General features: G+C 44.1%; 1 protein-coding gene across 2 annotated transcripts in view; it reads right to left on the reverse strand.

Annotated features, from left to right (window-relative positions):
• THSD1 (thrombospondin type 1 domain containing 1) overlaps positions 1-10616 on the reverse strand; it is a 29648-nt gene extending 19032 nt beyond the window's left edge. For both annotated transcript variants that reach the window (XM_049646862.1, XM_049646861.1), the window contains exons 1-2: positions 7472-10616; positions 2196-3161 (exon numbers count right to left, since the gene is read on the reverse strand). In XM_049646862.1, coding sequence (XP_049502819.1) covers positions 2196-3161; positions 7472-7529 — 1024 coding nt within the window. In that variant the 5' untranslated portion in view covers positions 7530-10616. The remainder of the gene's footprint in view (positions 1-2195; positions 3162-7471) is intronic.
• Positions 10617-12713: the final 2097 nt, after the last annotated feature.

A 12713-nucleotide genomic window follows, 5' to 3' on the forward strand; every position in this document is an offset into this window, starting at 1 on the left:
TCGGATTCTCTCATGACAGCTCAGAGTGGAGCCTCCTTTGGATTCTGTGTGTCTCTCTCTCTGCCCCTCCCCCACTCACGCTCTGTCTCTCTCTCAAAAATTAACATTAAAAAAAAAAAAAAAAAGGCGAGGAAGTCCAATGGTTAATGGATGAGACCAGGTGGTAGAACTGGCAGGCGAAGGAGACCATGAAGGAACAGCCAGGCAGGTGGGAGGTAAGCGAGGCGAGTGTGAGGTCACGGAATCAAGGTCAATGAAGACACAGGCTGCAAAGCACCCCTGGGTTTTGGGACCTTGGAAGTCATCCACTGGCTGCTTTAGTGAGAGCACTTTCAGGGGAGGAGTGTGGCTTAGACGTGGGCTGAAAAGTGCACGTGAGGTGTGGAAATACACCGCAGTGTATAGGTGACTTTTTCAAGAACCTGGGCTACAAAAGGAAGGAGAGAGAAAGACGGTATTATGTGGGGGAGAACCAGGGGATGAGGGGTGGTGTTGGCTGTATTTTTAGATAAGAGAATTAAGCATATTTCAAAACTGTTGGGGAGAAGCCCATCAAGGGACAGTTAGAGACAGAAGAGGGAGAGGGGATCAGGATTAACAGAGGATTCCTGATATGAGCAAAGACACTGGGGTCCACAGCAGAGGGCAAGGTTGACCTCGCACTGGAGGAGTGACACTTCTTCCACGGTGGTGACAAAGGAGGACCGATGGCTGCAGGCGCACAGATATTTTAGTGGGAGGGTGAGGTGGCTCGTACCAGATGGCTGCCAGCTGCCCTGTGTGGCAGGAGACAAACTCAGCTCTGAGAGTCAGCCATGGGGCAGGGGTTGAGGTCGGAGGGGGCGGTGTTCTAGAGAATGGGAGCAGCGCCGGCCAGGGTAGTATGGTGGGCCCGGCTGAGGAGGGAGGTGCAACCCACTCACAGTGCCCCTGTCTCCCGGGTGTGACCTTCTCGTCCAGCCTCCATGCAGTGGGCAGGCAGCTGGATTTGTGCATCAGAAGGATAACAGGGCACAGGAGTTTCAGGTATTGGTAGGAGAGAGATGAAACGGGCCATAGAATCTAGGCTGGACAGAGAGGTAAGTGCAAGCAGAGAAGTGACCACAGGGTGCAGAGAAAGTCAAAGGAAATGAGTTTCCAAGGAGAGAAAGTGGGTGAATTTGGAGCAAGAAACACTTGGGGTTCCAAAGACAGACAGACGCTTGGGCCGTCAGGGTGCATGGAGCTTAGCGGGGATGAAGACGTAAGCAAACGGGACAATCCCTGCCGGATGATTCTCTTGCCAAGACCAGGCCTGCACCCAGGAAAAGGAAAAGAAATGCAAAGAGGAGCATGGGGCATGGATGGAATGGTAATAGCCCCACTTCTTTGTGATTAGGTAGGGCATTATGCAAAGAATTTAGAATCTGAACTTTTGGGAAATCTTGCTTTGAAATCTCACTTCTAAAGAAACTCATTCCTGTGAATGAAAGATGTAACAGTAAAGAGACATGATCCGCTAGAGGAAGCCAGAAGTTAACTACATACAATTTGAGATTTAGCTTTGAATTCTGCTCTTCCCTGCCATGGATTTGCCATATGATGTAATAATATAACTTTTTTAACTATAATGCACAGCAGCTAAGGTTTATTGGAAGCACCTGGTCCCTATATGCCAGGCACAATGCAGAGAACCATGCACATGTATTTCACTGAATTCTCACAACTCTGAGGCAGAAACCATTATTATCCCTGTTTTACTAGTGGGGAAACTGAGACCTAGAGAGGTAAGCAGGGAGCTGGGTCTGCTTATCATTACTCCTAGTTTTTCAGATAAGGATGGACAATGCCATTTGCGACATTATGAGAAGGGAACCATAACAACGATGGTACAGCTCACCTAAATTCAAAATAATAATTTTGACTGCATGAATGCACCAGTTTGATTACAAATTTTTTGAAATCTCAATACCAACCTGGAGGCCTAGGCGGCCCTTTCGGTTAAGCAACGGACTTCAGCTCAGGTCATGATCTTGTGGTTTGTGAGTTCAAGCCCCACATCAGGCTCCGTGCTGACAGTGCGGAGCCTGCTTGGAACTCACTCTCTCTCTATCTCTCTCTCTCTCTCTCTCTCCCCCTGTCCCTCCGCACCTTGCGCGCACATGCTCTCTCTCAAAATAAATAAATAAACTTAAAAACAAAATCTCAATACGAACCTATGTTTCTCTGGATTAGCATGCACTCCCTCTCCTTTGTGGAAAAATGGCTTCTGCTTGAAACGCCAAAGTCAAAGCAGTATTTATTCCTCCCCATGTCAAATAAAGTGCAGTTGAATACTGTTCTCCTCTCTCCCAAGGTCAGGCTGTTTTCAGCCAGCCGAATGGTCCCTTCCCCAGGGCGTCTGGGGGCCTCCTTGAAGACCCCGATCACTCCCTGGACGAAGACGCACGGGGGAGGCAGCACCATCACCTCCACTGCCGACTCACACGTGAGTTCCGGCACCGTCACCAGTTTGTATCCAAATTTCTGGGCCAGGTCAATGGGTCCCGTGGAGGTAATGACCGAGTCTTGGCCGAGCAGCTTCAGCACCACAGTGACGTAGGCTTCCGGCCCCACGGGTGCACAGCCAAACTCAACCCACTGACCTTGAGAGAGTTGTGTCCTCTTGCTGGTTCTTATCTCCAGCGGCTGTCCTGGACTCGTTCTTGCCTCGGGAAGACTGTTGGTAAAGATGACATCCACCAAGATGTCAGGTTGGTCCGCAGGGAATGAGCACAGTGGTTGACTGGTAAAAAGTCCCACCTGGAAGGTGCCTTCCGCTGCCCTGGATGTCCTATTCAGGTCAACATGAAAGACAGGCCATTCCACCTTGAGAAAGGCACTTTGCTCCCACAGGTGGACTGGAGTGCTGTTGTCTGCCGCTTCTGGAGTCATGGTGAACCAGTAGTCCCCCGCCTCCTTGAAGTAGAAGCATTCGAACTCCAGTGTTCCCCGGGACTGGTTGGTCAGGAGGTATTTGGTGGTAACAGTCTGATTGGTGTTGGCCTCCAACAACAGGATAGATACATTCCTCAGCGTCCCATTAGCCCCACTGACATACTGGAAACCCACCGATACTGTATTGTTGCTTAGTGCTACATGGCCGGGCTTTCCCAAGAGGAGGTATTCAGCTTCTGCAAGAACTGAAATGAAATGGTGAGAATTGGTTTTACAAAGGGATCTCTGAGCAGCACTGTTGGAGACATCAAAGAAAGCAGCACTTTAAACATAAGAGAGGGGCGCCTGGGTGGCTCAGTCGGTTGAGCGTCCGACTTCGGCTCAGGTCACAATCTCGAGGTCCGCGAGTTCGAGCCCCGCGTCAGGCTCTGGGCTGATGGCTCAGAGCCTGGAGCTGGCTTCCGATTCTGTGTCTCCCTCTCTCTCTGCCCCTCCCCTGTTCATGCTGTGTCTCTCTCTGTCTCAAAAATAAATAAACGTTAAAAAAAAAAATTAAAAATAAATAAAAAATAAACATAAGAGAAGTGTGAAACTCAGCCAAAGGGTGCGTGAGTGATGCTGAGTGCAGATTCTGTTAGTTGAGCACCTGCACTGTTTTTATTCTAAAGTGGCTCTGCACATTCATCCTCTTTCATGGTTATGCTTAAAACAAGGAATTAGAGACAAATACCCTGAATTCACCATATTCAACAAAGCAACACGTCTGCAATGAAAATCTATAAAGCGAGAGTAACAATTGATAATTCTCAAGATGTAAATCCAATACCTTACTTTTCTCATTTTAATCTGTTAAAAAGAAAAGGGGAGGAAAAAAAAGCCCTACATGGAGACATTTGCCCCCCAGGACGGCAAACCCAGACTTCATACTTTCAACCTACCTGGGAATAAGATCTTTTCACAGTCAATCTGAAATTTCTTGCACTAGAGAGGTTATCTCCATGATAAAAAATACCTGCTAAAGACACCCAACTCCACACCCCCCCCCTCCCCCCCCCCCCCCCCCCACCCGGTAAAAAAGACATCTTGGCCTGAAAATAATCCCTTCTGTTCTTTTGCTAAGAACTTCTTGCCCCACCCTCCTTCCCATAAAAACCTTCCATTTTGTGCAACTTTTAGGACCATCGCTACTTGCTAGATGGGGCGCTGCCTGATTCAGGAATTGCTTCATAAAGCCAATTAGATCTTCAAATTCACTCAGTTGAGTTGTGTTGTGTTTTGTTTTGATAAATCATAGTCTGGTGTCTAGGTATTTGGGGGAAATGGATAAACAGTAAAGTGAGAAAACTTGATTTACATGATGCAATACAGACAGCTGTAGATGACTTAAAATGGAAGACATAAATATACTTCCAAGTTATTTTCTGATATTCAAGCCAAGTACTTAAGCATTTCTACCAGTAAAGGAACCAGTGCCCTTGGTTCGTATGAAGCAGAAATTTTTAGATGAATAAGAATTGCTGACACTTTCTTCTGCACAGGTCATCCAAGGGATAGAGTGAATGTTTATGAAATAGCCAGGCTTCTCGGCAATTTTAGTGACATCACAGTAACCATTGCTAGCCTCGATGTGATAGATGACTGCTATCACTCAGTTAAGATCAATCATATCTTTTTAAAAAAGAAACCCATCAGAGCAGCTCAAGTAAAGAGTGGAAAAAACACAGACACACAGGAATCCTTGTTTCTATTTTGAATCCTATCCAAATACGTATCAAAGGAGACAGCATTTGGCAGGGCAACAATCAGCGGGCCCATGGCTAGGGTAAGAAACAATTCTAGATTTAAGGCACTCCAGGGTTCTTTTGGCTTGAAAAATAACATGTGTGAGCATGAATTTATTATTCTTATTGTGATTCTCTTATACATACATAATATACACATATCATGGCATACATATCATATATGTCCAAAGGCCATCAAAGTGTTATCTGGGCTGGTGGTCTTTAAATACACCCTGACGTGTATTCGGTTAATGATCATTAGAATCAGTATGTGAATATATTGGCACATAGAGGTTTTTTTTGTTTTTTGTGTTTTTTTGAACGTTTATTTATTTATTTTTGTGAAAGAGACAGACAGAGAGAGCATGAGCAGGGTACTGGCACGGAGAGAGGGAGACACAGAATCTAAGCAGGCTCCAGGCTCTGAGCTGTCAGCACAGAGACTGGATGCGAGTCTCAAACCGCATCTCACGAACATGAGCCGTGAGATCGGGACCTGAATCAAAGTCGGATGCTTAACGACTGAGCCCCCCACATGCCCCTGTTTTTCCTTTTTAAACAGCTCAGTGCTTTACACATTTCTTATTTGAGATGAGACGAAATCAAATATATAAAACTTGGATAACCTGGAATGCTTGATCAACACTTGCTTGAAAACCATAATAGAATGAAGGTTTTTTTTTTCTTTTTTTCTTTTTCCTTCAGTTAAAACGGAAGTTGAGAGATACTCTCGTTTGGAGGGAGAGAAGTCAAAGTTGAGGAAGGGTGCTGATTCTGACACAGCTGTGCCTGGTTCAGAGGCCACCCAGCACCTATTTGTAAACAGGTGGCTAAAGAGAAGCAGTTAAGACGGAGGAAGGAGTTACGACTGAGAACAAAGATCAGATTGACTTGAATCTCATGGGGCAGGACAGTTTTTAATGCATTTTAAGATTGAGATCACACACAACTTAGGATAACTAACAAACATGATAGAGATTGTCAACCAGGCAAATAAGACTCTGATTTGATGGGCATCCAATAAATTGAAAAGACACACAGGCCCAGTCAGTAATGGAGAAAAAAGATACAGTTGATGGGTTCCAGCAGCCCAGAGAGCAGGTGTACTGAGGAGAGAACTTGCTTTACTATAGAACTCTTATTTTCATAGACAAGAATACATCCTCATTTAGAAAACTGCAATTGAATTGTACCACATTCTGGCTACCATGGTGTGGTTTTCTCCATTCTTTTAGATCGCCTCTCCCCATTCCTTTATTATATTTAAAGTAATTGGTGTCTCAATATAAGCATGTTGCACTAAAAACAACAACAACTGTTAATGGTATATTTTGATCAATATCAAATGGAGAGGGAAAAAACCCAGGTCTAGGAAAATACTTCCTTTTCCATTAGCAGCATGTGCACCCAACTTCTATGTTCTTATTTTATGCTCATTGAACTTTTATTCTCATATTCCAGTAAGATATTTAGTCTCAACGACAAACATCCTTGCACACTGTGTACAAATGGAAAATTCTGATGTCTTTATCATTACGAAACCAAGGACACTTTTGTAATTTTTTGTATGAGGCTGTTGTTACACATGGAGTGATAGGGATTTTAAGTAGGGATGAATAACATTAAGATAATTGAATCCCAGGCTCATTTTCAACAAATCAAGCATCTTCTTGTTTAAATAAACTTCTTCAAACGAAAAGGCTGAGGAAAGCGATTCAATGGACAAAATGAACAGTCCACACTCTGGTCCAGTTATGTGGATGTGTCACTGATATCACACAAGCCATGATCCCTTGGATCATGTTTCTTCAATTTGAAAACAATTTCCACTCTTATACCATGAACTGCTTAGATGTCTATGAAATATTTGGAAATCATCAAAAGAAAAGTAGTACATTGTTGAATCTGTTAAGGTTCAGTAGTTGCATAAAACTCTCTGAGTAACGAACTCAATTTTCAGTTGAAACAAAGTGAATAAAGAAAAGTAACAGTAATCACCTACTCTAGGCTCAGACAAGGTGTTTTCCCTTTCCTATTTTACCATCACAACAGCGCTGTGATGTCAACAAGAAACTTGTCCAAGGCAAACAACTGGCAAGGACAGAAATTTGGACTGGTTCCAAAGATATTTTAACAGCAAAACTCTCCTGTAAAGTGAAATCAAACGGAGAATCCCAATTAAAAACAAACAAACAAACAAACAAACAACCACACATTCATGTGTGTCTGAGAGTTTCAATGTATAATACTGAATTACTAGGACATCAGTCAAAGAAAATTCAACATAACATGCTTGTCTCCAGTTTGCTTAAATGAAAATGAGGGGCACTTGGGGGGCTCAGGTTATGATCTCATGGTTCATGGATTCAAGCCCCACATCAGGCTCTGTGCTGACAGCTCAGAGCCTGGAGCCTGCTTCGGATTCTGTGTCTCTCTCTTTCTCTGCCTGTATCCCCATGCATGCTCTGTCTATCTGTCTGTCTCTCTCAAAAATAAATAAACATTAAAATTTTTCAAAAAATTAATAAATGAAATGCCTTTTTTTAAATTCTCTTTTTAAAGGCTTAAAAATATATTTAAAGGGAATTTTGCATCAATATATATAGAACCTTAAGAGAACCCAGGGTTGCAAGGATTCCAGTTTAAAAGGTACTGCACTATAGACGTGCCCTGCCTCCTTCATGCAGGGTCATCAACATCCATGCATTTATAAACCCCACGTTTATGTTTCTTCATTGACACTGACAGCATGACGTATACTTAATAATACTCACCATAGTCACAAAGTACCACCAAGAGTAGATTTGAAAAGTCTTTCAACATTTGTTTCATTCTGATCAGCAAAATCCCAGGTCTTTGGTCTCCTCATGTCCTTTCTCACATCCAAACTGTGTTTTTTTGTGTTGTTTTTTTTTTCAAAAACACCTGAAATTAGAATCTCAAAAAATGATGCCTCTGTTCAACGTGATTCACAAAATAGTAATCATGAAATGGCAAAACCATTCTGAGAAGTCAAACTTCATGGGTGCCACTGAAAATAGGGAGGACATTAACTTTCCCCGGGGAAATGATTTGTGCTTGTACGTCCCTTTGGTTCCATTACAGCTCACCTGTTAAGCACATTCAGGTGTGTGCAACACCAAGCTTATTTTTGCAAAACACCAAGTCTCTCATCTTTGTAACGCGTGCTTAAGTGGAGAGTTTAAGTGCTGAATTTCATCAAAGTTAAGAGCCAGTCTGGATAACACACTTTCACCTATTTATCTGTTTGGCATTTCACGCCAATCAATTTGCTAAAATTTTGCCGAATTTTCATTTTGCACTGTGCTGCATGGACCGGGCTCGCTTCTACAAATGGACTTACAACCACTGTCTTTCCTGCACGTTATCTGGATTGCTTCATTTCTCAATGCCTAGGAGCTATATCAAAACTATCAAGCCTTTTAAAAAGATACTCAGAGTGTTGCATTTAAATGTGAACTCCCTGTGACACTGACTTCCATTGTTTAGGGTACTCTCAAGAGAAAACAAATAAATAACAATTATCATCTTCTGTCAGTTTCCCAATACTTGTTGCTGTCAGTAATGCATCAGGTGGCAGATGATTTCATGCAGCAGTCTTGCCAGACCACCTAGGAGGGTAGGAAATACCTTGCTGGCCTGTGCTTCAGAACGATTTGTGGGAGGGGGCACTTACTTTGTCTATAAATAGACTAGTCTATAAATAGACTAGACTGTAGAATAAGATTCAGGGCCCTTGTCAATTTTTTTCAATTGAAATCTACTAAACTATGGGCTAGTAAGCATAATCAACCAGGTCTTTTCTTAATGTTTACATTTCCCCATTATCCACAGTCTACTTTAATAATATACTATATTCCAAATATATATGTACATCTCTTCAGAAAAGACAGAAATTAATAGAATTAAAAGGCCTGTTGAAATAATAAAAAAAAAAAAATCAACGGGGGGGCGGGGGGAACTGATTTGTCTCTATTAGCTTTCTTTCAGTAGGAGTTGGTTGAACAAAGGAAACACTGTACTTCCTCAAAGGGAAGCAGAGATTTGAAGTGTAATTAGGCAGATGATTAAGGGTCACTCCCCTCCCCAACATAAAAAGAAAATTCCACTTTGCTGGAATTAGGCATAGATTTGACCCAATCTTTTCCTTGAACCTGGACTGGGAAACACGGTCGAAGACAGCAGGTGAACATCACCATATCCCCCAGGCAAGTTTGGGCACTTAAGGCAATAAAACGCTTCCTTTTGAATTACTGATACTCAAGTAACCAGAGTAAGGAGGGGCAAGGATCCCTGGCTCCCAAAAGTTGAATGGGCTCCTCCCAAATTGCTTGATTTTCCTTGATAACCATTTTTTAAAGAAGCTCCTAATCGCAACTGATGTTGTGATTGTAACACATTTTCCTTCTTATAAAAATGATGAGTAAAACACAGAATAGTGTGATAATCTGTATTTAGAACTGAATGGAAATGGAAAAATAAGCCTACCTAAAAATCATAAGGATTTTTAAAATGTTCTTAAGCTTTTGAAAATAAATGCTTAAGTTTTACTATCCCATTCACTAATTTGAAGACCTTAAGAGAGCACCCCACAATGGAATGGAATGCTGGGTAAAAAGCACTTTTTTTTTTTTTTAAATAAGATTCCTTCCTTCCTCTCTCTCTTTTTACTTTGTTTGCTTATTGTCTTCCAACATGTTGTTCCCAATACCAAGACTGTCTACTTTTACAATGTTTGGCTTGAGAATCATTTTGAGAAAATAAAAACCTACGTCTATTTTACACACATTTAAAAACACTTCTATATAGCATTCAGACATAAACATTTACAGAAAACTTCCAAATGCATCAGCTAGAGGGTAGGGAGAAGTAGTGAATATTTTCAGTGGCTAATGGCATCACGCCAAGCTCAGATCCCCTGTTTTTGCTGAAACCAGTTAAGATTGATTCTTAGGGCGTCTTCATTGCTGCGGAAAAAGAAAAGGAATTAACCTAAACTCTACTAGGACCAATGATTTATCAAAGAATTAAAGGGAAAACAAAAAGAAGCAAAGTGACTCTATCCCTTCTGACAAACAGGCACACGCTCGTGTGCATCCATCTAATAATATTTATTAACCGGAAATCCCTAGTTCCAAAGCAGCCTGTGTAAACAGGCATTATTTATACACTCAGTGCAGCGGGCTCTGCCCTGGTCCCACGGACTGGACGCAGCTTCCCTAGGAGGCTGTGCGCTCCCCACGTCTACAGTTTCCCAAGGGCCCGCAAGTCAAGTTCATGCCTGGAAATCTAGCCCTGCCCAAGTTGTCAGCACAGAGCTCCATTAAAATGAGGACCGTTCTGAAATGCTGAAATCTCATACAGTGTGTACCCCAGAAAAGATTTCTTTCTGGAAATAGGCAAACTTGTTCAGAAACGCGGAGCACCCCCAAGACGCTATCTTTCAAGGGTCCCAACCCATCGGACTCAACACCAGTCTGCAGCCAGCCCGGGTCTCTCGCCAACACCTGTGCCAAGAGAGCCGGGACTCCGAGACGCGCAGACGGACACTTTCTACAGAGTATCCCCTGGGGCGGAGGCTGAGCACCCAGCGGCGGAGGGAGCCGCAACAGCACCTCCACCTGCGCTCCGAGCCGGCGGGGAGGGCGGGGCGGGCAGGGTCCAAGGGGTATTGCCCGACCCCCCACCACCCCCACCCCCCGGAGCCGCCGGGGACTCCGGCAGCGCAGCAGCGCCCACGGGGGCTGGGGGGCAGCAGGGTCTTCCTACCTCTCGGGACCGGCGGGCGCAGCGGCCAGAGCTGGGGCGAGCGAGGCGGGCGGCGGGCGGCGGGCTGGTGGCCTCAGGGGCCGCGAGGAAACGCGCACAGCATCCCGCGTCCCGGGACTGCCCGCCTGAGCCCGCTGGCGCTCGGCTCCGCTGCCCCGCCCAGGCCCGCCCCCGACGGACGGCGCAGGGAGGGCGGCACCGGAGGGCGGGGGGCCGGGCAGCGGGCGAAGTCAACCCCGCCCGCTCTGGGCTGCGCATCCTCCCAAGCGCGCGCGGCCGGCGGAGCCTCGGGGAGCCGGGCAGAGCCCCGGGAAGCCGGGCAGAGCCCCGACGCGCCTGCGCCCGCGGCCCACGGCCCACGGCCAACGGCCGGGGCCAAGGGCGAGCCGCGGTCTCCCCTCGTTCCGATTCAGTCACTTCTCCCCCGGTGTCATTTTCTTCTGGGGGACCACAAAAGTAGGTCATCCAAGTGGCCTAACTGGTGGGCAGTAAACTTTGGCTTCCCAAATGTTCTTGGGGATTGTCAAAAGAGAATCAGGTCAAGTGCATCTCAGTTTCGATTTTTCTCTCTCAGGAGCCAGAGTTGGTTCAATTAAAAACATAAAAAGTGACATTTAATAAACTCTTAATTCTCAAGTGTTAAAGTTGTCTTTTGAAAAGAATGCTAGAGGATAGAGCTGCACCTTAACAGCTGTGCTCGGTTTTCAGCACACGGAAAAAAAAATGTGAATAGTTTCCCATTTGCTTTTCTTTTACGCAAAATATACCATTTTACAGACAAAAGTAGTGTGTGGTAATAGAAATCAGAACATAGTGGTGGCCTCTAGGGAGCAGGTGACTGGAAAGAGGCACCAGGGAACTTTGGGGATGTCAGATATGTTCTGTTGGCTGGGGTGTGAGTTACATGATCTATTACGCATTTGTTAAAATGCGTCCATCTTAAGATCTGTGCATTTCACTGAAATTTTACCTCAATTTTTCAAACAAAACTACAGCATTTGCAGGTGCTTGAATCCGTCACTTAATCTTTAAAAAGATAGCACAATTCTTTATCAGAGTTATCAGAGGTTGTCTGAGGTACCAAATTTGCTAAGTACTTATCTTGTCCAATAATTAATCCTATCAGTACCAACTCAATCCATCCAAGCTTTCACTGACAGAATCATCTAGTCCAACATCCATTCATCAGCTCAAGTTGGGATTTCTTTTCAAATACATGCCACAGTCCTTGGCGTTTTTGAAAGTAAAAGCTCAACATAAAGAGTGGGCTTTGGAGTTACAGAAAGCTTCGTCCCAGCCCTACCTCAGTAACCTTGGCAAACGTTTAATCCCTCCTCTCCCCCAGCATAAAAGGCATAGGTGTACTGACGTAGTGTGGTGACGAAGTGGAATATATATATAGAAAGCAACTTGCTCTGCATTAATCTTGCAGACACACACTCTCCCTACAAATCCACCCTTGGAATTTAGGAGGACCTAAATCCAGGTACAAGTGACTGGATCAGTGCACTTGGACACTTTTTAAGTAACAGCTGTATTGAGATGCTTGGTCATTTTTGTCTTAATCAGAATTCTTGCCAGACTGTGTTTCTGTCTTTGTTGCACATGTAAGGGTGTAATTTTTGGTAAAGGAACGCGGCATAGGCATGTAGGGAAAGAAAGCTTCCAAAAGAACGGTGATATGGTCTTGCTGGGATTAATTAAAACAAGCTGCTGTCAAGGTACCTTTAATTCTCTTTCAGGGTCAGTGACTGGTCTAGTAATTTTGTGCAAATTGTGTAAAACGTATTCACAATCTCAACAGTGTCCTTTATACACATGGAGAGATCTTTTATTTCCTCAGATAATGCTCTGAGAGAAAAGCTTTAACTGACTCATGATTATCAGGACTCAAGGAAGAACACAAATGACCCAATTTTCACCTGTAATAACAAGATCTTACACGTGTGTTAACCTGATTTCTGGCATGCTTCCCACATCATGGATATGCCCCATGTCATGTAAGACACAGTATCTCAGACGGGCTGAGTCCTGACAAGTCTGGTTGAGAAACCTCTTGGGCATATGGTAAAGGACACAGACTTAGGTTTGCGAGTAAATTCATGACACATCATAATCCAAAAATCATTCAAGTATTCAGCTAATACTTAACTAGGAGCCTACCATGTACAATCACTGACCTAAACCAGAAAAAATTTAAAAGATTCAATTATATGAATCTTTGAG

Source organism: Panthera uncia (genome assembly GCF_023721935.1).
Source record: "Panthera uncia isolate 11264 chromosome A1 unlocalized genomic scaffold, Puncia_PCG_1.0 HiC_scaffold_16, whole genome shotgun sequence".
Lineage (NCBI taxonomy): Eukaryota > Metazoa > Chordata > Mammalia > Carnivora > Felidae > Panthera > Panthera uncia.